The sequence below is a fragment of the Myotis davidii genome, unplaced genomic scaffold (assembly GCF_000327345.1).
Source record: "Myotis davidii unplaced genomic scaffold, ASM32734v1 scaffold309, whole genome shotgun sequence".
Lineage (NCBI taxonomy): Eukaryota > Metazoa > Chordata > Mammalia > Chiroptera > Vespertilionidae > Myotis > Myotis davidii.
In genome coordinates this window covers 5991809-6017061 of record NW_006383013.1, presented here as the reverse complement: position 1 = coordinate 6017061, position 25253 = coordinate 5991809, and the positions used below count along the sequence as shown (strand labels likewise).

The following is a 25253-nucleotide window of genomic DNA, read 5'->3' as shown; positions in this document are numbered from 1 at the left end:
TTCAGAGAGGAAGGGAGAAGGAGAGAGAGATAGAAATATCAATGATGAGAGAGAATCATTGATCAGCTGCCTCCTGCATGCCTCCTACTAGGGATCAAGCCCTAAACCTGGGTATATGCCCTAACTAGGAATTGAACCGTGACCTCCTGGTTCATAGGTTGATGCTCAAACACTGAGTCACACCAGCCGGGCAAAGGAACATAATTTTTTAATTGCAATTATCCTACTATGAAGTTCTGAGGGTAAACTGAACTTATGTGTATATTTTATCAATTGTGTAAGTTGAGTTTGGCTATATAAATGACTCAATATCCTTATTTGCCCAGTAAATTTTCGGTAAGGTATGTGATGTTTGCTATACTAAGTTGGCTATGGGGAACAAGATCATTTTCCTTTAATGGTTGATGGACCCCACTATCTAACACACCAATTCCACAATACCATTAACCAACACAATTCATTACAAGGGGCCCACCTCTGAGAACCACCTAATAACCATAAGTAATGTAACAAAATGGCTACATCACATGGGAACAGAATAGTGATCTCACATCTCACAGGTATTGAAGAGTTGCACTGAAGACATAATTTATTAAAACCAGTTGGAGTAGGCATCTGTTGTTTTGGCCTGTCCACCTGCCTTCTTCTGTTAACAGTACTCTGACTTTGCATTAGGAAGCTGTTCTTTCTGTTCTTTGTCCAATCCTTTTGGGATTATCAGTGAACTCTTTCCATGCTTTCCCCTAGTCAAGAAGAAGGCAAGAGTATAAGCCAGGCTACTTAGCTCTTCTCTTTATGGCACTTCATCTTGATGGAGATGGAGGCATCCGGCCTGGCTAGCGTGGCTCAGTGGTTGAGTGTCAACCTATGAACGAGGAGGTCATGTTTCAATTCTGGGTCAGGGCATGTGACCAGGTTGCAGGTTCAACCCCCACTGGGGGGTGTTCAGGAAGCACCTGATCAATGATTCTTTTTCATTCTTGATGTTTCTACCTCTTTCTCCCCTCCCTTCCTTTCTAAAATCAATTTAAAAAATGTATTTTTTTAAAAAAAGATAGAGGCACCCAGGATAAAATGCCTATTGGTTCATGCTCCCTGCATCCCACCCAGACCAGTGCTTATTTTCTCCAGAGCCTAGATCCTTTTCCCCCACATCTCTATTAGTTATTCCTACAGCCTTCTAATAAGTTCTAAGTGATGGTTGTTCAGTTAGCAACTGAGTGCTATCACTTAGCAAGCACTAGGCACCAAACCATCTTGAAATTCCATTTATTTAGGTCAAAATTCTGTGAATTGGAGTTGGCACTGGATTCACCTGGGCTCCTACCTATGTCATCTGTGGTCATCTTCAGTTCATCTGGGTAGCTGTGCTCTGGACATTCCCTGACTGCCAGTGGAGGCAACCTGCAGGGTGTTAGGGGTGGGAAGAATCCTGGACCATGTGTCTCTCGTCATCTCAATAAGCTGGACTGTGCTTGTTCAGATGATAATGACAGTTTCAAGTGAAAATGTGTGAGGCCTCTTGCGCCTTCAAAGCAGATTGGCAAAGTTGCATTTGCTATATTCTATTCACCAAATCAAGTCAGGAGGCAGCCTCTATGCAAGAAGAGGTGAGCGGTGCTCGTGACTGCTTGATGGAAGTAGCTACAGTGTCACAATGCAACTGAGTAAGGACACAAGAAGAGGAATGACCGAGGCTATTTAATCTACCACACCTCAAGTTTGTTTCTGCTAAAGAAACATGATATGCCAACTAAAAATCCCTTTAAAAATCCACCTTAATACATTCCCATGCTCCTCTAATTTATTGGTGTAACTCTGATTATGAGAGGTCTGGGAGCTAAAGTCAGCTCCACTATGGACACAGAGCAAAAGCTACCTCTTATTCTTAATCCAAGTGCATTGTGTCTTGAGAGGGTTGCTTGCCGCTCCTATAGTTCTCTCATAATTATCCAGTCTCAAAGGGCCATCACTATCAATCATACCATCTACCAGGTTTTCTGGAGTTTCAGTGTACTTACTGCCCACCCAGCTATGACATATACCATTGTGGCTTGGCTTTCCACAATACTGTTGTTTCCTCCTGCATCTGGCAGTGCACTTGCTAAAAACATTTGCCTTTCTGGGATATATATTGAATTTCTGGAGGTTATATATTTCTTTTATGCAGTACAGCCTCTTGGTAAGCTATATCAATCACAGCGTAGGGCAAATGCTAATATTAATGTGCGCTGCTGTAGGTGTTTATTGCCAGTTTCCATCCAAGTTCTGACTCAGCCCAGCCCTCTCTAAGTTTGTGAGATCTAATAACATCACAGCACAGGGTGGTATAGCTGCAGGCAGAAAATTCTACTTGCCAAATATATGCATATATATTTTTACAGCAGGTTCATAAATTAATGTCGGGCACTGAGGCACTGTGGCTGTGCGCAGGCATTTAGACAGAACTCTCTTCAGCGACTACCTCGCCTTCCAGCCACTGATTTCTCTGAGATGGTGCCAACCTCTTGGTCAGATGTAGCTTCAATGCTTCCCACCCTTGCAGTGTGAAATGATAATTAATGTGACTGTACAGTTAAGCTGGTGTTCTACTTCCATTAATAACACCCATTATTCCAGGGTGTTTTAATTTGGTTATAAAATTTTCTCTGGAGATGTTGGCTTGGGAGTTTAAGAGCAAATGGTTTGCTTCTCATTTTTCTTTCAAAAGAAAAAAAATGTGTGTGTGTGTGTGTGTGTGTTTAAGGGAAATTTTGTGTTACTTTTGAGTTATGTAAAATGGACCAAATTTCTAAAATTCTGATGTGATTTTGGATTTTAATTGAGTTGGTCTCATTCTCCAGTATCTCCACCAGCTCTGGGACCTCCCAGGGTTCTCAGCCAGCTTAGGTTTGGCAGGATCCAGAGCTCTGCTCATCTCATCCGTGGGCATGAGGACATCAAATTTTATTCCAGACAACAGTTTATACAAGCCCCTGACTGCATTGTGTTTGATAATAAGAGACTACCAATTTTTGTACTGCATTTTGATGGGTATTTTACTCTCTTGTTGTAGATCTGCTGGAGGAGTCCCACAGAAAAGATGAAGAAATGGAATCTCTACAGGTAAATTGTCCAATAGGGCAGGTATCCTGGTGATAAAGGCATTTTTTGTTGTTGTTTTCCCGGTTAGCCTTTAATATTGTCCCATTCAGACCATGATGACAAATGGAGTAAAAAAAAGTCAGAACTTTAAAGCCCAAGTTGGAATTTGCTTCCTTTAGAAGTGTTTGAGAGCATTTATAATCTCCTAAAGCATGAAGCTTACTCAGGCTTGCCTGGGTGGCGCAGCTGGTTGGAGTGTCATCCTGTATACCAAAAGGTAGCAGTTTCGATTCCTGGTCGGGGTGGTGTGGGAGGCATCCGATGAATGTTTCTCTCTCACATAGATCTCTCTCTCTCTTTCTCTCTCTCTCTCTCTCTCTCTCTCTCTCTCTCTCTCTCTCTCTCTCTCTCTCTCTCTCTCTCTCTCTCTCTCTCTCTCTCTCTCTCTCTCTCTCTCTCTCCCTCTCCCTTCTTCTCTCTAAAATCAATTAAAAATAAGCCAACTCGGCCTTCATGCTGCTCTTGAAAGGAACTTTTATTCCTTGGTTTAGCTTACTAGTGGCATTAGGAAATGAAAGCAACATCTTTGCAAAATCATTTCCCTCCAAACAGGACTGATGAGTAAGGATGAATTCATGGAATCTACATATTCAAGTAAAAGTTGAAAGTATTCTGACTCCATGAATGTCATCTACCAATGGCCAACCAAGAATATAAACACATATATGGCCCTTAAGACTTACCTTGTATGCCTCTCGGTTCACTATGGATTTATGCACATTTCTTGAATTAGAAAATTGTGTTTGAAAGGTTGCACTAGAATGTTAATTGACATTTCCGTGGAACGAGCAATTGGTGTTAACTCAGCATCTGACAGAAGTTCTCTTTCTTTTGCATTGGCCTAACTTACAAATGGGTAACTCAAATGTCTATCTTTATTAGGGGAAATATAATCAGTTATATTCGCATGACAGAACCAATTCATTTAATGTCAACATTGTGGATTAAGAACAGTAAATACTTTGGACATTTAAAGTTCTCCTTGGGCCTGGAGATGCAAGTAGGACTGGAGAGTGATGCAATGAGCTGGCTTGAATGCTGTAGGGGTAAAGATGTTTGCTTTGGGCCAGTGAAGGATGGATTAAGCAAAGCCGAAAGAGCAAGAGGAATGTTCTATAATTGGGGACTCTTCTATCTGATGCTCCATCTGTTAAGTTTTATAATTGATCTGAAAATGATGAAGAAGAGTACAGCTCTATATATCTAATAAAAGTGGCTTGTGTTAACCACAATTTTGTACAGATTAAATATATATATAAAAGCTTTTTGAGGCATTTTGGTTATGCACCATATTTACCATTGGCCCCAGAATAGCACATATAAACATATTTATTGAGTACGTAATACATATCTGGCCTTTTGAAATGGCAGCACAGACCCTTTTGAGTTTATTTCTCTCACAATATGAATGTTGGAATCTGTAATCCTGTTAAAGTTAATAGCCAATGCTGCTTCTCAAATATTTATTAAGTGCTGGCAGCATTTTCTACCAAAATGTCTATTGAGTGCAATAGAATGTCCCAGCCAACTAACTATGGGACTTTTAAATGTAGGGCATCATCCAGTATGATATCCAACAGCAGAAAAATTCACTGCTGGCACTTAGTAGAGGCAACTAGTGTCTAACTAATACTCTGTTTAGATCTAAGAAGGAACTGGCACTCGCAGAGAGCACAGAGTGCGTAGGCACGTCCCAGAAAGCCTTTCATGTTCCAGACTAGAGGAAGACCTATCAAAGGTGCCTACATCCCCGAGTCTTCAAATGTCAGTATCACGGGTGATAGTTTGAGAAGACTATCTATTAAAGTATGCAGGTTTGAGAAGACTATCTATTAAAGTATACAATCACACAATAGAATTTGGGGAGAAAAAGACAAAGGAATTTTTAAATAAATGATAGCACCAAGGTCTGGAGGTTGGCAGTTCTTGAGTTTTAAGTCCTGTCTCTGCTTCTGATTCACTGGGTAACCTTGAGTAACTCAATTAACTTTGCTATGACTATTTTCTGATCTATAATGTAAAATCATCAAACTGTCTTCCAGAAATCTTTAGTGTGGATTCGATTATCCCAGAAGGGAGAGCTACATATTTAATTCCAATTTACAGTGTTAGCAAATCCCCACATGTGCAAATTGGAGTCAATTTTATTTACTCATTATCATCATATAATTGTGTATAACAGACATTCTGCATTTAATATTCTTCTTCTTAAGGGTAGTGGGTGTTTGTCTCTAAGCTCTTCCCAGTTCCCTGTAACTAAAAAGCGCTCCATCTACTCATTGAACAAATCTTTATTGTGCAAGGTCCTATACTAGTTTCTAGGGATACAAAGGCAAGCTGCTTATACAGGGTAGCTTCTTGCCCTTTACACAGTAATTAGTGAAAAAGAATGTTAAATACGCATTTATAATAAAATATTTTAAAATGCTACTAGGGGCGATAACTCACTGTGGGAGCATATAGCAAGAAAATCTGTCTTTGGTGGAGATAATGGTAGGTTGGGTGTAAGTTTAGGGGGTCAAAGCTGAAAAGGATGAGCTGGGATGGAGTGGCAATCAAATTGGCTTCCCAAAGGAAGTCAATATTTAAATGATAACCAGGAGTTAGCATTGGCAAGTTTGGAGTGAAGATAAGAAAAGTTTTAGGAAATGTGAAGGATATGGGAAGGCCTGCGGTAAAGAGAGCATTGGTGTCATATTTAAGGAACTGAAAGAAGTTGTGTATGGTGGAAAGTAGTGACAGAGAGCAGAGGCAAAATGGGAATCTGTAAGGTAAATAGAGGTTTAAGGGATCTCCTAAAGAAGTTAGGATTTTATCTTTAGTGTATGGAAAAATAGTAAAGAGAACAATATTATCAAATTTGCATCTATATAACTGGCTTAAAAGCATTGGGGGCAAGCAAGATTGAAATCAGGGAAACCAATTAAGCATATATTTGTGATAATGTTGGCAAAGAACAATGGTTGCCTGTATTGGGTAGTAGCAGAGAGCATGAAGATGAGGGTGTGCGTTTTAATGTATTTTATAATGTAAAAACCTATGACACTTTGAGATTGGTTGTTAGGAAGTAAAAAGAAAGGAGTTAAGAATAACTCAGGTGTTTTGATTGGGGAACTTTATGGATGGTTGTTATGCAATGAGATAAAGAGAAGTTGATTAGTTCAATTTACGATATTTTGAGTGTGGGTGTTTTGAAACATCAGATGGCAATGTTAAGAAGGTTTCACATATGACCTCAGAAGAGTTTGAACTGGACATGCAGAATTTGATGTCATCAGATCTGGTTTTCATTTCATACAGATGATACTACAAGTTTAGGAGCAATGAGGACTCCCAGGGAAATATGCAGAACAGAGATGAAAACTTAAGCCAAAACTTTCAGGATCACCAACACATAAATAACAGGCTGAGGATGAAACTCCTGCAGAGAAGTCTAAAATGTAAAGAAAATAATTTCAGGAAAGCATGGTGCCTAGAAACTTAGCCAAGAATATTTTAAGAGGAAAATAATCAATAAAATGGAATAAATTTCTGTTAAATGCCTGAATTGATTTGGCTATGGTCAGCAAACTCATTAGTCAACAGAACCAAATATCAACAGTACAACGATTGAAATTTCTGAGAGCCAAATTTTTTAAACTTAAACTATATAGGTAGGTACATTGTTATTAACTTAATTAGGGTACTCCTAAGGCTTAGGAAGAGCCACACTCAAGGGGCCAAAGAGCCGCATGTGGCTCACGAGCCGCAGTTTGCCAACCACGGGGCTAAGAAGTCTAGGTTTTAAAATAAAAGTTTACCATATGATGAATTGTAATTTCCTATCATGCCTATGAAGCAACTCTCATGTCTTTTATTTTCCCAAATGTGCACTACTTAGCTCAGTGCCTCACCTTAGTAGGTACTCAGTAAATTTTTGTTGAGTAAATAAATAAATAAATAAATACATGCCACCATGCCAGGGTCTTATGTATATGGCACCTATTCCTGGCTCTCCTGAAGAAGAGAGAACAACGTATTAGAAAACAACCATCTCTGCCCCGGGGTTCATTTTTGTTTAAAAAATTGGGGGGTGACTTTCAAATTCTATGCCCCTGCACGCGCGCGTACACACACACACACACACACACACACACACACACACACGTACATTTCACTCCCTCCTTCTCTCTGTCCTGCTCTCTTCTCCCTCCCTCTTTGAATGTAACATTGAAAAGAAAGGTCTAGGAGTGAGTGCTAGAGGTCAATAGAAAAGGAAGAGGGTAAAATGGTGAGGGGGATGGGGTAGCAGAGAAAGTGTTTTCAATCTTCAGAGAATGACAAACAATGGAGTCAAACATATTTGACAGTCATTTTTACAATACAGCTGGTAATTCCAAAAATTCTTTGTTGGAGCTTAGCATTGTCTGGCTGTGGTATTTGTGTCTGTGCTGTGTGACATTTGCAGTTGGTTACACTGTGGGCGCTGCTCTTCCTAAAAACAAAGTATTGTCTTTGACTGTAAATGTGTGGTGCTGTATGAGTATCATTTGCATATGGGTTTGAGGTAAATTGAACAAGCAAAGCCCTCTTTAATCCCCTAGAGATCAGCTGACACATTTTAAATAGACATAAATGGCAACCCATTTTTCCTCAATTTAGTTGAAAAGTGTTCAGTGACTGACATTTTACTAGAGATGGCTGTTAGTGGTAGGTGCTGCTGTTGCTTTTGTTTTCATTTTTAAATTACCAAACTACCTCTCATTGATTTCCTGCTTTTCCCAGTGTTGTCCTGTGATTCTCAGAATGCAAATCACATGAAAAGCATATCATGGTTAGTGAGGAAAAGCTTTAAATTGCTACTTAAGACAGTTACTAAACAGAGTAGATACCTGGAAAATGCATATGGTACTTCTCTCATGTACACTTATATTCATCTCACTCTTAACTTTATTTAAAATGAGAGAAAACTGGATGATTATGGTTGTGCATTTTCTTATTTATTTTCCTCTTTTACTACAAGCAATGTCCAAACCTATATTTTGGTAACAGTAATGATACCGACTCCAAGACAGAGGATTAGCTTAAATAAGAAGTAGGTAAACCTTGGTGCCTGGCAGGGCCTCCATAGATTCTGATTCCCCACACTGACTATTTATTTGCACCTACTGTGTGCCAGACATAGTGCTACCCACTGGGGAGAGTGCTGTAAATGCCCCTGCCCTCTTGGGGCCCTGTCTGCCCTCCCTCCCTGTCCCTTTCTCTCTTTCACCCTCTTCCTCTGTCTTACCCTCCCCCTCTTTCATGGGCAGCCATGATTTTAAATTCAGATTTGGATCAGATTATGCTAAAGGAATTGTTATATATTTTTCAAATGTAGTGAAAAAGTCACAATGGGGCAATAACAAAATTGATTATATGGGCTACATATGAGTATCAATCACTTATTTCAAGAGGAACAAGGAAACTTTAGCTGTAGGATCTATCATCTAAATGTCACAAATATTTATTCAGTATCAGTATTTTCACTAGAAATGAATTAAATTCTTTGTTTAATTAAAAAATAGTGTTGTGGTTTTTTTAAAAAAGTAATATATGTTTCCCTAAGACATTCCAGAAGCTATGCCCATATAGGATATTAAATGGCATTATAGACATGTTGTTTTTTACATGACCTATAATTCTGTTTAATTTCTCTCCCAGATAGCTTTAGAAATAGTCTGGAACCCTCCATTAGAAGGATTTCATTATTTTGGGCAAATGTTTTGGGAGTGGAGGGGCAGGAGTTTAATTTTGTTTTGGTTGCCCAAGCAGTGCTAAGGCAAAAGTATTTGGTAGAACAGGAGGGAGAAGATAACCTTTTTCTCAGCCATCATGTCACACCATCTACTTATGGAGTTGCCAGCATATGGCAGCATGGTGTTTTTAAGAAAAAAAATAGAACTTGAATTTCTCAGTTCTCTTGGAACAAGTCTAATAAATATTAATATAGGGGCATTATAATATGGAAAAGAAATCTAGTGGAAAGTTGGCAGACACATCTGTAGAGATTAACTGGGCAAGAAAAACCACCAAAGACAAAAAACTGACATGGGCAAAGAAATTGTCCTGGCAGAGCCTGACAGCATAGGGCATTAACATCTCAATAGTCCCAGCGGATGGCACATCCTCCTGGTAACCAACCATGTGATAAATTGGACCAGTGACAGACCAAATGGGTAATTTCCGTGGTTTTGCTGTCAATCATATCTGCCTGACTGGAATGACCATAACCTGTACTTTCAAACCACACAGTGGTTTGGAGATTATAGAGATTGTGGGAAGAAATGCAAAGACAGGACAACTAAGAGTCTCTGAGTGAAAGTGAAGGGAAAGTGAGGGTGAAAAGTGGTGCTGTGTTCTAACACTGGGCCTTCAGAAGAATGGAAGAATTGGTTAAAGTAGTTCTTAAATTTCTACTGAAATTCTGATTTGCTTGGGAGATCCTAAAGTACTTGTACAGAAGTCCCAATTTAAATAAACTGATCATTTGAAATTGACTGTTTAAGGCCTTGTTAAACTAAAAGGTAAATTCAGTATCCTGTTCATTCCTAAGATGACTCAGAGGAGTTATAGTAAATTTATATAATCCTAGAAACCAAAATGTAATGCAGACTTACTTATTCTCCCCAAAATGCATTCTTTGGAACATAGGCAAGTCACTACGTATCTATTTCTTTTTCCAATAAAAGCTGTTTTAAACAATGTCACAAATTAAACAAAATGGGTGATTATGGGCTATGGGCAGGTTGGGCAATACTTTGCCACTTTCAGGGAGAGGTGACTTAATGGCTCATTAAAATCTCTATTTTGTCAAAAGGTGAGGAGGCTTACCCAGACTTAAATTCAGTGTGAGGTCTCAACAGAGATGAAACTTTAGATGTTTGTATCAGGGTCAAGCAGGGTCTCAGCTGATTAGATCTGCACACTTCAATTTACTACGTCAAGAGTGCTCAGGAGAATGGAGAACCAAGCTCAGTAAAATAGATTCCATTTGAAATGTTAGTGGTCATTAAATTTTATCACCCTATTTTACCTGAAATTTGCAACCTAATTTTAATTCTAAATTTATGACAGAATTAAAGTGGAAAGTAGAAAGCCCTGGGAGGGAAGAACTCTTCTGTCTGAATGTACTGAAATTGATTGACTAGATAATTTTCTTTCCAGGATAAAAAAATATAAAAACGTGGCTGGTTCTGTTTATTCAGAGGGATGGAAAACATAAGTCTTCAGGATTCAGCAGTCTCCTTGAGTCAAGGTTATTAAAAAGTCTCTAAAAAATGCCATTTGGAAACATTTAAAAATACAAAGTGTAGTATTTGAGCACAAAAACCCAAATTTTACTCCATGACAGAAAGTTTAAAAAACTTGGTAGTGAAAAATGAATCAAATTTGTGTTACAGATTTTGTAAATTGTTCCCATAAGGTGGGAAATTATTTTATCTGTCTCCATACACATCCCCTTTGCAGTTGGCTCCATGAAAAGCAACATTTCCATAAAGCATCTCTCGGTGCCTTTGTGGAGTCCGAGTTCTGGGCACCCTGGGCACTGGGGCTGATAGAAAGAATAGCTTGCATGTTTTTGTGACAAATGACAATAATCTAAGCTCATTATGATGTTTTGCAGTGTTGAGCTTGTCTGAGAGTTGGGCCATGTCTCCAGAGTCCACTGTGGGCAATTTCAGTTGGGTTGCAGATTAACTGATTGCTTCTAGACTGTTCATAATATGTTTCTTCTTGTTCTTTTCATGTCACCTTCCCAGATAGACCTTAAACTTTGTACAGATAACTGTTAGTCCGAGTTCCTTCAGGCCTCTATAACAAAAAAATACCTTAGACTGGCAGCTTAAACTAGAAACAGTTATTTCTCACATTTCCCGAGGTTGAGAAGTCCCAGGTCAAGGCAGATGCAGTGTCTGTATTCAGTGTTCACAGAGGTAGATTTAGTAGGTGGTGAGGGCCACTCTTCTGATTCATAGATAGCCATCACCTTGCCCTGTCCTCACATGGCAGAGAGCAAAGAGGACTCTGAATCACTTTTATGAGGGGTCCATCCTCAAGACCTAATCACCCCAAAGTTCCTACCTCCTGATATCGTCACATCGGAAGTTAGGATTTCAACCTGTGAATTTTGGGGGTATACAAACATTTGATTATAACACCATTTTCTCCCTTTCCTCTTCCATCTCCTGATAACATTGACAGTTGTGAAAAGCAATTTTTGAAGTGATGAAACAGTATTGTGCAACAAATTTGGAAACAAATGCTCATCAACAATATATTTCTGGTTGAAACATTTTCCATAGACTCTTAAGACAAATCTTGACATTTGAAGCATTAATAGGGCATTGTTGAAAGAAATTATAGTTCTCATTCCAGGGCTATCACCGAGCCCCATCTGTGGCTGATTTTCCAGAACATAAAGAAATGCTCAGAGGATTTCCCCAAGATGGAGTCTTCAAACTCACTAAGATTATGTTTCATTCTATTAACAAACACTTATTTAATACTCCTTAATTCCTATCAAGGTTACGCTAAATCCGCCCCAAAGGGTGATGGTGTGTGCGTCAAAGCAGAAGAAAATAAACACCCTCTGACTTGTTAATGCATAATATTAATAGCTAATGAGCAATTCTTTTGTGTCTTTCACTGTGTTCAAAGTTCTAAATATAGGTCATCTATTCCTTATGACAATTCTATCAGGTAGATACTGTTATTCTCATTGTGCAGATAGAGAAGCTACTGAGCCTGATAGCTGCATAGCCAGTAAGTGGCCCAGCTAACATTTGTATTAGAATCTGCCTGGCTTCCATACCACCGTGCTTAATGCCTTATGAGCTTATGGAGAACTGATTTTCTGAACTTAATTTGTTTAGGTTCCTGGCCTTTCTTTTAATTTCTTCCTCTTCCCCCACCCCCCAAGAATAATTTGTTAGCAAACATATGTGTCTAGTGTGGCAAAATACTAACTGACCCCATACCTTTTCAAAAAAGAGATATAAGAAACTAATTTTAAGAAAGTGCCTTATTTCACTAATTTTAAGTCCCAATACGTGGCACTTAAAATTAGTGAAACTTCTCACTGCCTTTCTGTAACTCTAAAACTAGTTATAATCTTTTAGGCTCCAAGCTTACATACACATGACAACTGGGAACACTGTCATATAAATACATATTTTTGGCCATTGGCATGTGAGGAAGATTTTAATTCCTGGTGTAAGATTAGGAACCATCCAATAATCTCAGGCACTTCTAGGAAGGAGAAGGGATCATTTTTCTTTTTCCATTCTGCACCTTTTCTTTTTGCTTATTCATCATGTTTTAAATAAACAGACTGAAGAAAGTTGTTATTAAAGCCCTCCTCGGGCTTCTTCAATTTCAGTTTCCAACCAGGTTCAAAATATTCTGGCAAAAATTAAAGGCAACACTGAAAATGTTTGCATAAATCTTAAATTGTGCAAAAAGTGATAAAACTAAAATGAACTGAAAGAATGACTAATAAGCATCTCCTGTTGTGTCTTTGTCTTTGAATCATAATCAGTGATTATTTTGGTTTTGAAAAATTGATTCTGAAGTGCATTCCTTTCCCTGAGCATCCGCGTTCCGCTCACTACTCGAAATTTAATTTGTTCGAAGTTTAATGTTCGCTGTTGGAAGTGCAGAGGCTTATTAGCACACTAATAAATAACATTTAATGTCTGCTAACAGTATTTCTGGATTTGTTCATGAAATGAAATAGAAAACTATTACCTACAAGAGACTCCATGTCTTTACCACGTTCTGGTTGTAATTGAAATCCCAAGTTTTCATTTCGCTGTTCGCAAAGAACTAACACATTTGTCACGAATGAAACAGGTGTGGGGGGAGAGGCCATTTCTGAGTCCAGCGATGAATCTAAGCTCCTGTAGCCCACACCTGAAAGAGCTGGGAGAGCAGAACAATAGGGCTGCCATCCACCTGTACAACAGCACAGCTAATTAGGGGGAGGCCTTTGCTGCCTTTGTCCTTCTCATAGCTCCCCGGCAGTATTGGCCATGTGCTTGAGCTGGCCCAACGGCAGACCCAGAGGCAGAAGGAGTTGCAGCTCCCTTAAGAAAGGCATATGGTAAGCATATAATACTTTTTACGGTATAGTAAATGAATATAAAAATGTGTACCAATAATGGTTTTCATTTGAACATTAAATTTTATGGTGTGTTGTTACACTGACCCCCGACATCTGTTTAGAGTAAGGTTCTGGAATGCTGTGCTGGCATGTGCGATTTTGAGAAGGAGGCTCCAGTTTCCCAGGGTATGCCCTACCTCCTCCACACACACATCATAGTCCCAATGGTCATAAAAATGCATTTATTGTCTGTTTGTTCATAAAACTGCACTGTTAGTATGTGGTATTTCCATTAGCTTCATTTCACAGAGGTTTTCAATATATATATATATATATTTAAATGTGACCTTTCATTTGTTTTTGAGAGATAGTATAGACTCCTGTGAGTCAGGTGGACCTGGTTTATGGTCTAAGCTCCAACCTTAAATCACAGTGTGTAATGCAATACATTTAATATCTTTAAGTCTGCTTCTTTGACTTTAAATGAATAAAATTTAATAATGTTACCTAATGAAAGTTTTTGTGAGGATTAAATGAGAACATATGCGAAAGCACCTGATACAAATTTGGCAAATAATAAGCTTTTAATAAATAATGTTGCTTTTTATGATGCTGGTAATTTACAGCCACAGTACACATACCAATGTCCCTTTTGTTCCTGGAATTAAATGGTCCCTTTTGTGTCCCAGAAACTTTGCATGTGCCACTCCCCCTCTCTCTCATCCTCTTCTCTTAAGTCTTTCAAATATGGCTCTTCCTTTGTTTCAGCTCAAATGCCATCTTTCTGTGGGACCCTAACCTGACCCACCTCTCTAAGGTGAACCTCTGCCCCCACTCCCATCACAGTTGCTGAGTATCTTCTTTATTTGTGTCTACGTCTTCTCTTTTGCAGTGTAAATTCTGTGATGGCAGAGACCCTTATCTTCCTTGTCAATAACTATGTACCCAATCTCCAAAGTAGTGTGTGCATGGATGAATGGATGGATTATATAAATGTATAAATGAGTACAAGAGAGGGAGGGAGAATGGGAGCCAGGAAGGAAGGAAGGAAGGAAGGAAGGAAGGAAGGAAGGAAGGAAGGAAGGAAGGAAGGAAGGAAGGAAGGACATTGGAATGAAAGAAAAAATGATGGAGAAAAGGAAGAAACTTATATGGCTTGAGGAATGGTTTATATTCTGGGGATATGTTTCTTCCTTTCTCTTTTCTTACCTTTGATCAGTGTGTTTCACCTTATCCCCTCCTTTCAGAATTGTATAGTTTTGCCACAGGGTGACCTCTGTGTGGCAGGTCGTATTTCCTAGGGGATACCAACACCTTAGAACAAAGGGTCGTCATACTTCCTGTAAAGGGCAAAATATTTCCCACTTTACAGGTTATGTGCCATCTCACAACCACTCAACTCTGCCATTATTGAGTGAAAGCAACCATAGACTATTTAGAGGGAGATGAATAGGCTACTTTCCAATAAATTTTATTTATGGAAAATGAAATTTGAATTATATGTAATTTTCACATGTCATGAAATAGCATTCTTTGATGTTTTTTTTTTTTCAGCCAAATAAAAATGTAAAAACACTTCTTCTCTTCTGGACCTATGGAAACTCTCAGGGGGCTAGATTTGACTCACTGTGACCTGCCTTGGAATGAGCTAGTTTAATGGTTATCTGTCTCAAGGATGTTTGCTTTTTAAAAGGTTAATGGGAGTGGGGGACAAAGAATAAATTTTTGAGTTCTTCCTCAAAGAATAAATTTCCAGCCCTGGCCAGTGTTGCTCAGTGGTAGAGTGTCAGCCTTCGAACCAAAGAGTCTTAGACTTCATTTCTGGTCAAGAGCAGGTACCTCGGTTGTAGCTTCACTCCTCGCCCTGGTTCAGGTGCATGCTGGAGGCAACCAATTGATGTATCTCTCTCACATTTGTTTAAAATTGATGTTTTTTTTTCTCTCTCTCCCCCTCCCTCCCTTCCATTCTTTCTCAATGGAAAAAACTATCCTCCAATGAGGATTAAAAAAAAAAAAACACAAAAAAAGAAGGAATAAAGTTCCATTGGTAGAATTTTAAATAATTTTGAAATGGAAGGATAGGATAATTTTGAGTAATCAGACCTTTCTGAACTCCTGAAACCCCAGGCATCAGTGCTTCCTTATGTACAGGTAAGGTTGTAAGTGTTGAAAGTGGTTCTCATTACCCACTAAAACTGCCTGGGTGTGTCTAACAAACTCTCATCTCATTTACTCTTTCATGACATAGACTTTGGAATTAAGGATCAATTCCTTCCAGAAATGATTTTGAAAGCAAGGCAATTGAACTCAATCACTACTCTTTATTTATAATCCTAAGGAATAAAATGTTTTAAATTACAAGTAATGATTTTCCTAAAATGTGTGACTTTAAGGTGGGTAAGGAATTATTTTGGGGAACAGTTGAAAAGTACATCATGATATTTTCTCCAAATGCAGATATTAAAAAATTATTTGAAATTATTATGGTCCTATTAGCATTATTTTTATAGCTGTTACTCTGTATAGTACTTTCAATGATTTTAAGACAGTAGAGCTTTCCAACTCTTTTTCTTTGCTCACGTCTCTCAAACAGCCAAAGCTACAGTTTAAAATTCCACCTTGGGAAGATACTAGTCAGACTGCAATGAGAATTCACAAGGAAGCTCAATTGGAAGAAAAAGCAGTTAAGTATTTCATAGGTAGAAATATTTAGGATATTTAAAACTAAGTAGTCCAAACACATTTACTGTATTTTAGGATATACAGGGTAGGTCAGCATTCAGGTATGCTTTTTAGAAGTGCCACTAAAAACTAAGTTTATTGTTATTTTTCTTAATTTTCTTATATACTAAGAATAATGCACCATTGATATTTGGAGTATAGATAATTTAAGGTTAGTTTTAAATCCCTTAACCACCTTTCCTTCCTACCTGGGCTTGTATATTAGGAAATGGAAATTGATAATAGGTTTAATCATGGTCAAACTGAATCAGGAAGCAAGAAAAGCCTAACTCATGTCAGCCAGATATATTATTTAAAACCATTTGCTTGTGTTGTGATTATACTTATCAATAGCCTCTCTGGAATAGAAAGGTGAGGGGGACCTGTGCACAGCATCCCACAGAAAAAATATGGGAATAGGAGTGAGAGGGAGTCTATAATACAATCTTCCTTGTGCTTTAATTCCTAAAAAGAATCGAGTAAATGACTCTGCATGTAAATTAGGATGTGGATTATTGGAATTGCTCAAAGGTAAGCCATTTAATTCTCCGGGTAGACTGACTGCCTACACCATTTAATGACTCAGCTGTGTGACATGCGTGATAGTCAACCATCAGGTGCTGTGATCCAAATATTCAGGAGGAAGGAGCTTGGGACAAAGGGTTCTATGGTTATGTGGGTTTCCTTGTGAACATTCTTCACTTAGAACCCCAGGAGGCATTTGCCCTTGAGGGAAACAAAGGAGATGTCAGCCTCAGGGAGTCTTATTAAGCGAGCTATATTTGGTGGCAGTCAAATACACACCCTGAAAAAATGGCACACCCTATTGTTTCCCCAAGTTGTGCCTGACACAAACCTACTCATAAATTATGCCATAATCACTGCTGCACTGTGATTTGCATAAGAGTTCAGAGCATGTTCAGCGAATATATGACTCACCTCACAACTGGAGACGTGCACTTTATTTCTTAAAATGTAAACCCTTGAAAAAAATAATATGATGTGTTGGCTTCTGGGCTGATGGCATTCTCCCCCTACTACTCTACTTCAGTCCTTACATCTCTCCTGGGGGACAGTTAATCTTTGAAATTATGTTGGTTGTCATTTGCATTGCCCCTAACCACCATTATAGCCTTTATATTACCTGCAAATAATGTTTAGTTGTTCCCCAGTCCAAATGTCGCTCACTGAACTCCTGTTATCTGGTACCTGCAGTTTCACTGTGGAATTGAGCAGTTTCAAAAGTAAGGTAATTCTGTCTTTTGCCCTTCATTTGGTTTGTAGTCTTATCCCATAGATCCATGCCTATGCATCACATTACATTTGTGCTTTAAAGAAGAATCTTAAAGCGATTCTTCATTTTCCAGGGAAAACACAAACCTCATCACATTGCTTTGTGGTCTGAAATACAAAGGGTAAATCTGAGATTTTTATACAGTTTCATACAGTTGACTGGAGTGTTTACAGGGACTTTAAGCAAAACCCATACCTAACTTCTGGTTGCATTTCCCAGCAGGAAATCTGTTGAATCAAACCCACAGAGCCACATTTGCTTATCTTTCTTTTCATCTTTCTCCTCCAACCAGGAACCCATACACACATCCCACTTCAGTGTAAGTGCAAACTCAGCCTTTCTCGAATGGTGTCAAACTGAGGTAAAATGGTCAGTAATGGCGTCATAACAAACAAGATCACAAACCCAAAATGTAGACCTAGGAATAGGGCAGAAGGATGCTAGACAACAGCTGGGTGCCTCTGGTCTCTGTCATGACAATAGCAGTGGATGAGAGAACAGATCAGAGACGTGGATCACACACTTTGACTCTGTTCTTAAATCTGGTGATAGTTTCTGCTTCTGATTTTCTACTTCCTGGGTGAAAAGCATATAATAAAGAACATTACTGGGTATTCCTTCCATGCAAGGAAATGATGCATCTTTTTAAATTGGCTTTTTGGATAAATCAAAATATTGAAGGGTTCATATTGACAATTATTTCGACAAAATCTTGATGCCTTACTGTGAATTTCTTTTCATATTTGTTTTCTAATTTTGGACCTTGAAGTAGTTTATTTAAAGGCCTCATAAGCAGCTAGTTAAATGAGTTTACAAGAATTGACCACAATTATTTAATGACTAGAGGCCCAGTGCATGAAATTCATGCATGGGTGGTGTTTGTAGGCCTGGCCTGTGATCAGGGTGATCGGGGCCAGGTCATTCAGGGCCAGGCCAGAGAGGAGGTGATGGTTGCTGGGCCGGGTGCAGAAGGAATGGACGCTGGACGCTGATGCTGCCATTGACGCCGCCATCAGCATTCTGCCACTGTGCGGTTCCTCGCCTCCCCTCCTCCTCCTCCTTCTCTTGCTGCCACACCGCCCCTGGGCGGGCAGGTGGCAGGCCGATCATGGCCCGCCAGCCAGGGGGAGGAATGAGGCACAGGAGGTTGGCTGAGTGCCCCAAGGAGGAAGCCGGCCCTCAGGCCCCCTGGGAATGGGGCCGCATCCACCACCACCCACCCTGGTTCCCCATCCCAGCCCAGGACCTGCTGGCCAGGTGGAGGGACTGCAGGAGGTTGGCTGGTCTGGGGAGGTTGGCCGTGGGAGTGCACTGACCACCAGAGAACAGCTCCTGTGTTGAGCATCTGCCCCCTGGTGTTCAGTGCGCATCATAGCAACCAGTCGTTCCGGTCATTCCAGTCACTTAGACTTTTATATATATGTAGATGGCTAAATAAAACCCTGGGTGAGGGGGAAACCACTTCAAACTGTTTAATGCCACATATCCTAAAGCTTTTCACAAGTCTAGAGTAACTTTGACTTTTACCAGATAACATTTAATTTTATGTGTAGATTGCCGATTCATTTGGTATATTCAAAGCCAACTTTTGCTATATTCTATCGCATTTTTGGTTTGCAGTTTTGAGGTTATTTGTGATCTTTATCTCTTTATTTGGTTTTCTTTTATTTTAAATCACCAAACACTGATCCTTTGTGTGTGTGTGTGTGTGTGTGTGTGTGTGTGTGTGTGTGGTGGTGGTGGTGGTGAATAAAAACCTTTGCTTTCATTTAATATCATGAATACATTTGAAATGATTGCCAGTTTGTCAAATGAAATGGATTGCCATGTGGAAATGCGTGGAGGAGAAAGGGACATATTTGCATTTCATTTTATAGCGGACGTGGAGGAAGTAGCAGGTGAAGTGTGAGCATGGATGAGACAGTTAGCATTGACAGGAAGAATTCCGAGCAGTGGTTGTTCTGAGGGAAGCCAGGTGGGTTTTTCTTCCAGAAGAGAGACTTTGTGCTTTTACAGCAGTGCTGGCAGGGTGTCACCTTTGTGGGCTTTTTTTTTTTTTTTAAATTATGTGTCTGTCATTGACCTGCAGTCCCAGGGAAGTTTCCAAAATTATTCTATACTTTAAAGTTTCTTCGACTTGGAAGGGATAGAAACTCTTGTTATATTTTTATGCCACTATTGTGCTTTTAAAATATGCTAATGTATATATGTAAAGCATTCTTGTAAATGCTGCATTGTTGTGATAAAATGAAGTCACTAGATCTGTTCAACTCCACTTACCAAAGGCAGAAGAGCTCTGATTATTTGGTCCTATCAGGCCTCTAGTTCATCGCTTAGATGGAATTTATTAATCAGTGTGTCTAATTGATTGGCTCAGCGGAATCAAATAAACTGTTTAGTGCTCATTTCCTAACTTAGCTTCCAAATTTTGGCCCATCTGCAATGATGCTAATGAATTTGTCTTGGTTCATTTATAAAGTAGCAAAGGAATATATACAGCTCAAGGCAAGTTACTAACTTTATCATGAAAAGTTAAAATACATATTTATTAAAACTTAAAAAAATTTCCTGTTGCAATTTATATACAATATTATATTAACTTCAATGTACAGCATAGTGTTTAGACATTTATATACCTTACAAGGTGAACCCCCATAAATCTAGTCCCCATGTGATACCATGTATACATATTACAATGTAATTGACTATATTCCCTGTGCTGTCTATATTCCTGTGACAATTTTTAATAAAATACATATTTTATAGTACATATGCTATATACCTCCCCCAGAATAGAACTCTGTCTACTTGACCTGTCAGCTAGACATAAAATGTTATGTCTAGCAGTATTATTTTTCCTTAGAAATTCAAGTATATGTAATATGATGAGCATAGCTAGTACTGTCCATTGTAACTCAAAAACTGTGCAGTGACTACATGTATAATCTTTAAAAGTAAACATTAAAATAATGGTTGCCATTTTAGGTGTCTCTTAGACTTTCCCTCCTTAGAACTAAAGAACAATGGAAAATAAATTATCCAAAAACACACAAAAAAGAAACAACAGCAACAAAACAGTTTACTTTCCCTAAGACTATTTTACCCCCCCAAAGTATTTGAAGAACATTTTTTCTTTGATTGTTGTTTGACCTTTCACTCCCAATTGCCTGCCCCCCCTTGTTTTTGGTGTTATCTAGAAATATTTTATACAGGAGAAATAAATAGATTTGGCTTAATAAAATAATTTATTTACATGTTTTTATTTAGAGTAAAAGGACTTGAGGACCATACCTTGGCTTCAGAGGGTCTGCAATTCTCATAAAAGTATATGGAGAATTATGTGTGTGTTGTGAGTAGCATACAGTCCAGGGGAGAAGATCAACTTTCATCAGACTCTCACAGAAAGTCCATAGCTTCAAAAATGAGAACCATTGACTTACTGAAACCACCTGAAATGGCATGATTATAGTGAGAGTGTTTCATTACTTTCAGAGGCTGTCTACTCCTCCCACCTCCTAACCCCCTTTCAATGCCCTGACAGTACTTTTCTGGGTCCAAGCATGGGCTGGCGGGAGTTTGTTGTCAGGGAGTTGGGAGAGTGTTGAACTTGAAGGTCGAATTGAGCTTGAAGGTAAAATTTGCTGAAATGGAGATTCAAACTATAATCTAGTAGTTTAAGTGAGGGTGGTTGTAGTAAGAGTGGGAGAGGTTAAGAAGAATATAATTTATTTTGGTATAATTACATGTTCATTCTAGGACATATATTAACATTTTTGTATAGGTTGTATTAATGCCACAATATTGGCTTAAGTTATCTCTGTTTTAATAAGAAGAACATGAGAGGAAGTATGCAGGTATTTTTGTTTGAGAATAAGAATGTGCAGTAGCCTAATTCTTTTACATATAAGCTGAAATTTTCTATTTCTTGAATTTTCTTTTTCTGAACATGTACATTTTTTCATGGAAAGCTGTCTTAGTACCATGTTGGGATGAAGTAGGTTATAGACATAAGTAAATTGCATCAAAATAATTATTTATTGATTTAGAATGAAGTAGATTATAGTAGACAAATGGGCATAAGTAAATTGCATCAAAATAGATCATTTATTGATTCTTATACTTTAACAAAATGGAGTTTTCTTGACCATTTGTGATCACAGTCTTATAGACTAGATACATGCTTCCCCGTCAGCTGGAATTGCTATAACAGATTACTGGAGCCTTAAACAACAAACATTTACTTCTTACAGTTCTGGAGGCTGGGAAGGTGTTAGCAGACTTGGTTCTTGGAGAAGGTCATCTTTTCATTATGTCCTTACACAGCAAAGAGCAGAAAGAGAAGCAAGCATTCTTGTCTCTTCTTACAAGTGCACTAATCCCATCATGAGGGCTCCTTCCTCTTAATATAATTACCTCCCAATGTTCCACCTGTCCCTATGCCATCACACTGGGGTTTTCAGCACATGAATTTTGCTAGGATAAAAACATGTGGCCCATGACAGTACATATTTCTTCTAAAATCCTGTAACAAATATTTAAGTGAAATGAAGACTATTACATATATTTTATCAGTTAATCTTTGTCAAACACTAAGATATGAATTAAGATAGGCATATTTAATTCAATTCTACTGCATTGACATCATATGAAATTACTGATTTCAAACTACCTGTATGTATGCTTTTAAAATATGATAATCCTAAATAATGTGTGCCCATAAATATATGGCCTGGGGAAAACTTAAGGCCCAAACAATGGCTGTGAATATGTTGAGCCTTCTGAGATGGTTCATATAGATATGCTGCCGTACAAAGTCTGTTTCTGTCTCTATAGGCCTCTAGCGAGGTTCTGTTCTTTTTGCAAAGGATGATAAAGCGTTGCTCAATGGTTTTGTCCAGATACACTGTGAATAGATGCCTGGCAACAACAGATCAAAGCTCACCTGAGGCATTGTATGCATTTATTATGAACCACTCAAATGTGACAGTGCATAAGTCACCAACAGAATAGCAGTTACCTTCATGACTCTTTGGGTTCAAGGGTGAAGTTCTCTCAAGTGTGCCAGCAAAATGTGGTTGAACAGGTTATATTGTTAAAAATCATCTGCTTTGGACTGATTTTGCATAATTATTTCATTTAAACCCTGCCCATGTAGCCAAACGTTTAAAGGGTAGAAATGTACAGCTCAGTCTCCCAGCTTGACGCTTGGAGGTTGGGTTGCAGAAGCCCTTTTAGAGCAAGGCTCTGGGTTGTGTTAGGGGAAGCTGGGAGAAAGGAGGTGAGGGCTGGTTTTTTTCTGCTACTTGGTGTCGTGGGTCCGTGGTGGTCCCAGCAGAGTCACAGGGGACCTGAGCTGAGTGGCTGTCTGCACCATACCTGCCCCTTTCCCTCTTAGGACTAAAGGATTAATTTGATTATCCAAACAAACAAACAAATCCAGATTTCACATGTCTCTTCCAACTGCTTAAAATGAAAGAAAGGAAGGGAAAATGGCCTTGACCCTCCTAGAAAGGATGGCTTTCTACTTTCTTAAATCTTCAGACTCTCCTCCTTGTCAAATTCAGCTTCTGTATTTAGTAAAACCTCCCTGTCTATAGCCATCAGCTCTGAGAGGGTTGAGAATACAACCATTGGATTGAGAATGCAGCCATTTTCCTGATACTTTAACATTTTAAGTATTATTGTCAATAACCCTTTTTAAAACTGCTATTTCTGTGAAACCTTCTAAGATACCATAAGTGATGAAGACCCATCTGGGTTCAGGATTGGTTGTATGTGACACATATTTCTCATTTATTTTTCCTGCCTTGTTTTAATGAACAATTTGCTTATTAATTTCATTTGATAAAGTATTCTTATGTCTGAACTTTACCTTCCTGAAAGATCAAACTTTGTTCTATATACCTAATTGAGAACTGATATATTACTAAATTCCTTTTTTTATATCACTACTATTGTCTAGTCATGGTTCATATATTCAAATGTATCTAATATTATATATCCTTAAGTAGATAAATAATTTTACCAATGCAGAAGAGGTAAAATCTATTCCATTTAGCAATTATATGTGAATGTATGGTATTTACTGCTAAATTAAACCCTGGAATCCTAACTCCTGCAGAGATGAGGAAAAGCACAGTGATCCTTTTGTGATTAATTCTATTGTAGACTCACCCTGAGTTTTCAGTTCTTACATTTTAAAAACAAATTATTAGTAGTAGAGAATAAAAAGAACATCTGAAAATTAAGTAAACTTGAAATTATCTTCGTAGCTTTGCTTTTATAATGATATATTGTGCTTTATTTGCAGGACCGTGTAAATGTGTTAGAAACGGTAAGTTGGGGCATTTTCTTTTTCCTTCTATCAGAATTCCTGCAGGGTCCTGACGTGGATGTCAGAGCACTCCCCAAAGGAAGCAGCTCCAGAAAACATTTCTAATCCTACATCTAAGACTCAAAGGGGGAAATAAGCTAAACTATATGTGAAAGGTATGTGGATGAAGACTTTTAAAATTTTTAAAAAATCAGTAAAAACAAAAAACGTGCATATTTAAGTGGCCACTGCTCTCTTTAGTAGGATGATGCTAAGATTTGCTAAGGAAAACGTAATTAGTTTATATGATCAATGCCCTGTATGTTTCTGTATTTTTCAATCACTAAAAGGACTGGTGGATGAAAAATTGACATCAGAATGCTATTTATGCTTTGAAGTTCAGATAAGATAAATTAGCTTTAATATTTTTAACATCATTTTCACTAATATCCAAATAGTGGTAAAAGCTGGTCAGACTTTTTCTCAATAATTTTGCCTGCAGGAATCTAGTATTAAGAAATATTTTAAAGTGCCAGAATGTAAAGACCACATGCTTGCAATATTTATTGCAAAAATGATTTATTTTAAATGATTTTAGGATAAAAAGGGGACTGACTTATTTTTTGACAATATAATGTTTCGGTTTAATGTGGAATTTCCACCCACTGTGCCACAGTGGTTATGGAAAAAGCTTATAATACAATGTTAAATTGAAACAAGTTCAAGATACAAAATCATACGCACTTTAATGATAACATATAATGATAGGCAGATGAAAAAGTAATATTAGAGAGTGAGCAAAACTCAGAAAAGTGACTTGTTAGACAAGAATTGGGGCTTTGATTTCATTTCTTCTGTTTTTAAAGTATTATAAAATATGGTTATATTACTTTTTAACATTTTTATAATAAAAACCATGTGAATTAGAAGAATAGTAAAATAAATTAATGGTACCACTTTATGATGAAATATTATTCAGCCATAGAAAATCATATTTTAAAAAGTAAATATTGCCGCGCTTATGTGGGGGAAAATAGTGGTATCGGAAGGTTTAATGGAGAGTATGATGCAAGTGTCAAATATACATATTTTGTTTTAAGAAAAAGACTTTAAGGAAACACACAAAATATTAAGAGTGGCCTGGGACTAGTGTTGATTTTTATTTTATCTTTTTGTGTTTTTAATGAAGAAAAAAATAAGAAACCTTTAAACAATAAGGCTAATGAAGAATAAAATAGTTTTTTTGTATGAGGAATGGAAAGATGCTAATGGAGCACACTTTAGTCCTGTGTAAGCAAGTAAGAGTTGATGACAGTGTCCAGACCCTAGTGGGTAAATAATCTATTCCTTAAATTTAACTGGGCCATTTGGAAAGTACACTGACCTTCTCAGTTTCAGTATGATGACATTGTAGGTGAATAAAATGTTTAGTGTTCCTCCACATATATTTTACTTAACCTTAGGGGAGTGTCTTGCCAACAGGATTTGGCTTATGAACTAAATGCTCTTTTTAAAAGTATGAACAAAAACAGAAATTTTGAGTTTGAGGACTTGAGTTCAGCATACAAAATGCCACTCATACAACATTCAGAAAGTCACTTGTTCCTTGATTCCTTCATCTGTAAATATGGTTGTAAGTAAACTTGTTATTTCCTATT

At 38.0% G+C, this 25253-nt stretch overlaps 1 protein-coding gene across 6 annotated transcripts in view; it reads left to right on the top strand.

Annotated features, from left to right (window-relative positions):
* Positions 1-25253, top strand: part of CEP128 (centrosomal protein 128kDa) — a 397477-nt gene that overhangs the window by 330472 nt on the left and 41752 nt on the right. For 4 of the 6 annotated variants that reach the window (XM_015558069.1, XM_015558065.1, XM_015558066.1 and 1 more), the window contains 3 exons: positions 3056-3105; positions 15861-15950; positions 23593-23616. In XM_015558069.1, coding sequence (XP_015413555.1) covers positions 3056-3105; positions 15861-15950; positions 23593-23616 — 164 coding nt within the window. Of the gene's footprint in view, positions 1-3055; positions 3106-15860; positions 15951-16461; positions 16520-17574; positions 17602-23592; positions 23617-25253 lie in introns of those variants that run through there. The other 2 variants (XM_015558070.1, XM_015558067.1) reach the window with 2 other exon arrangements.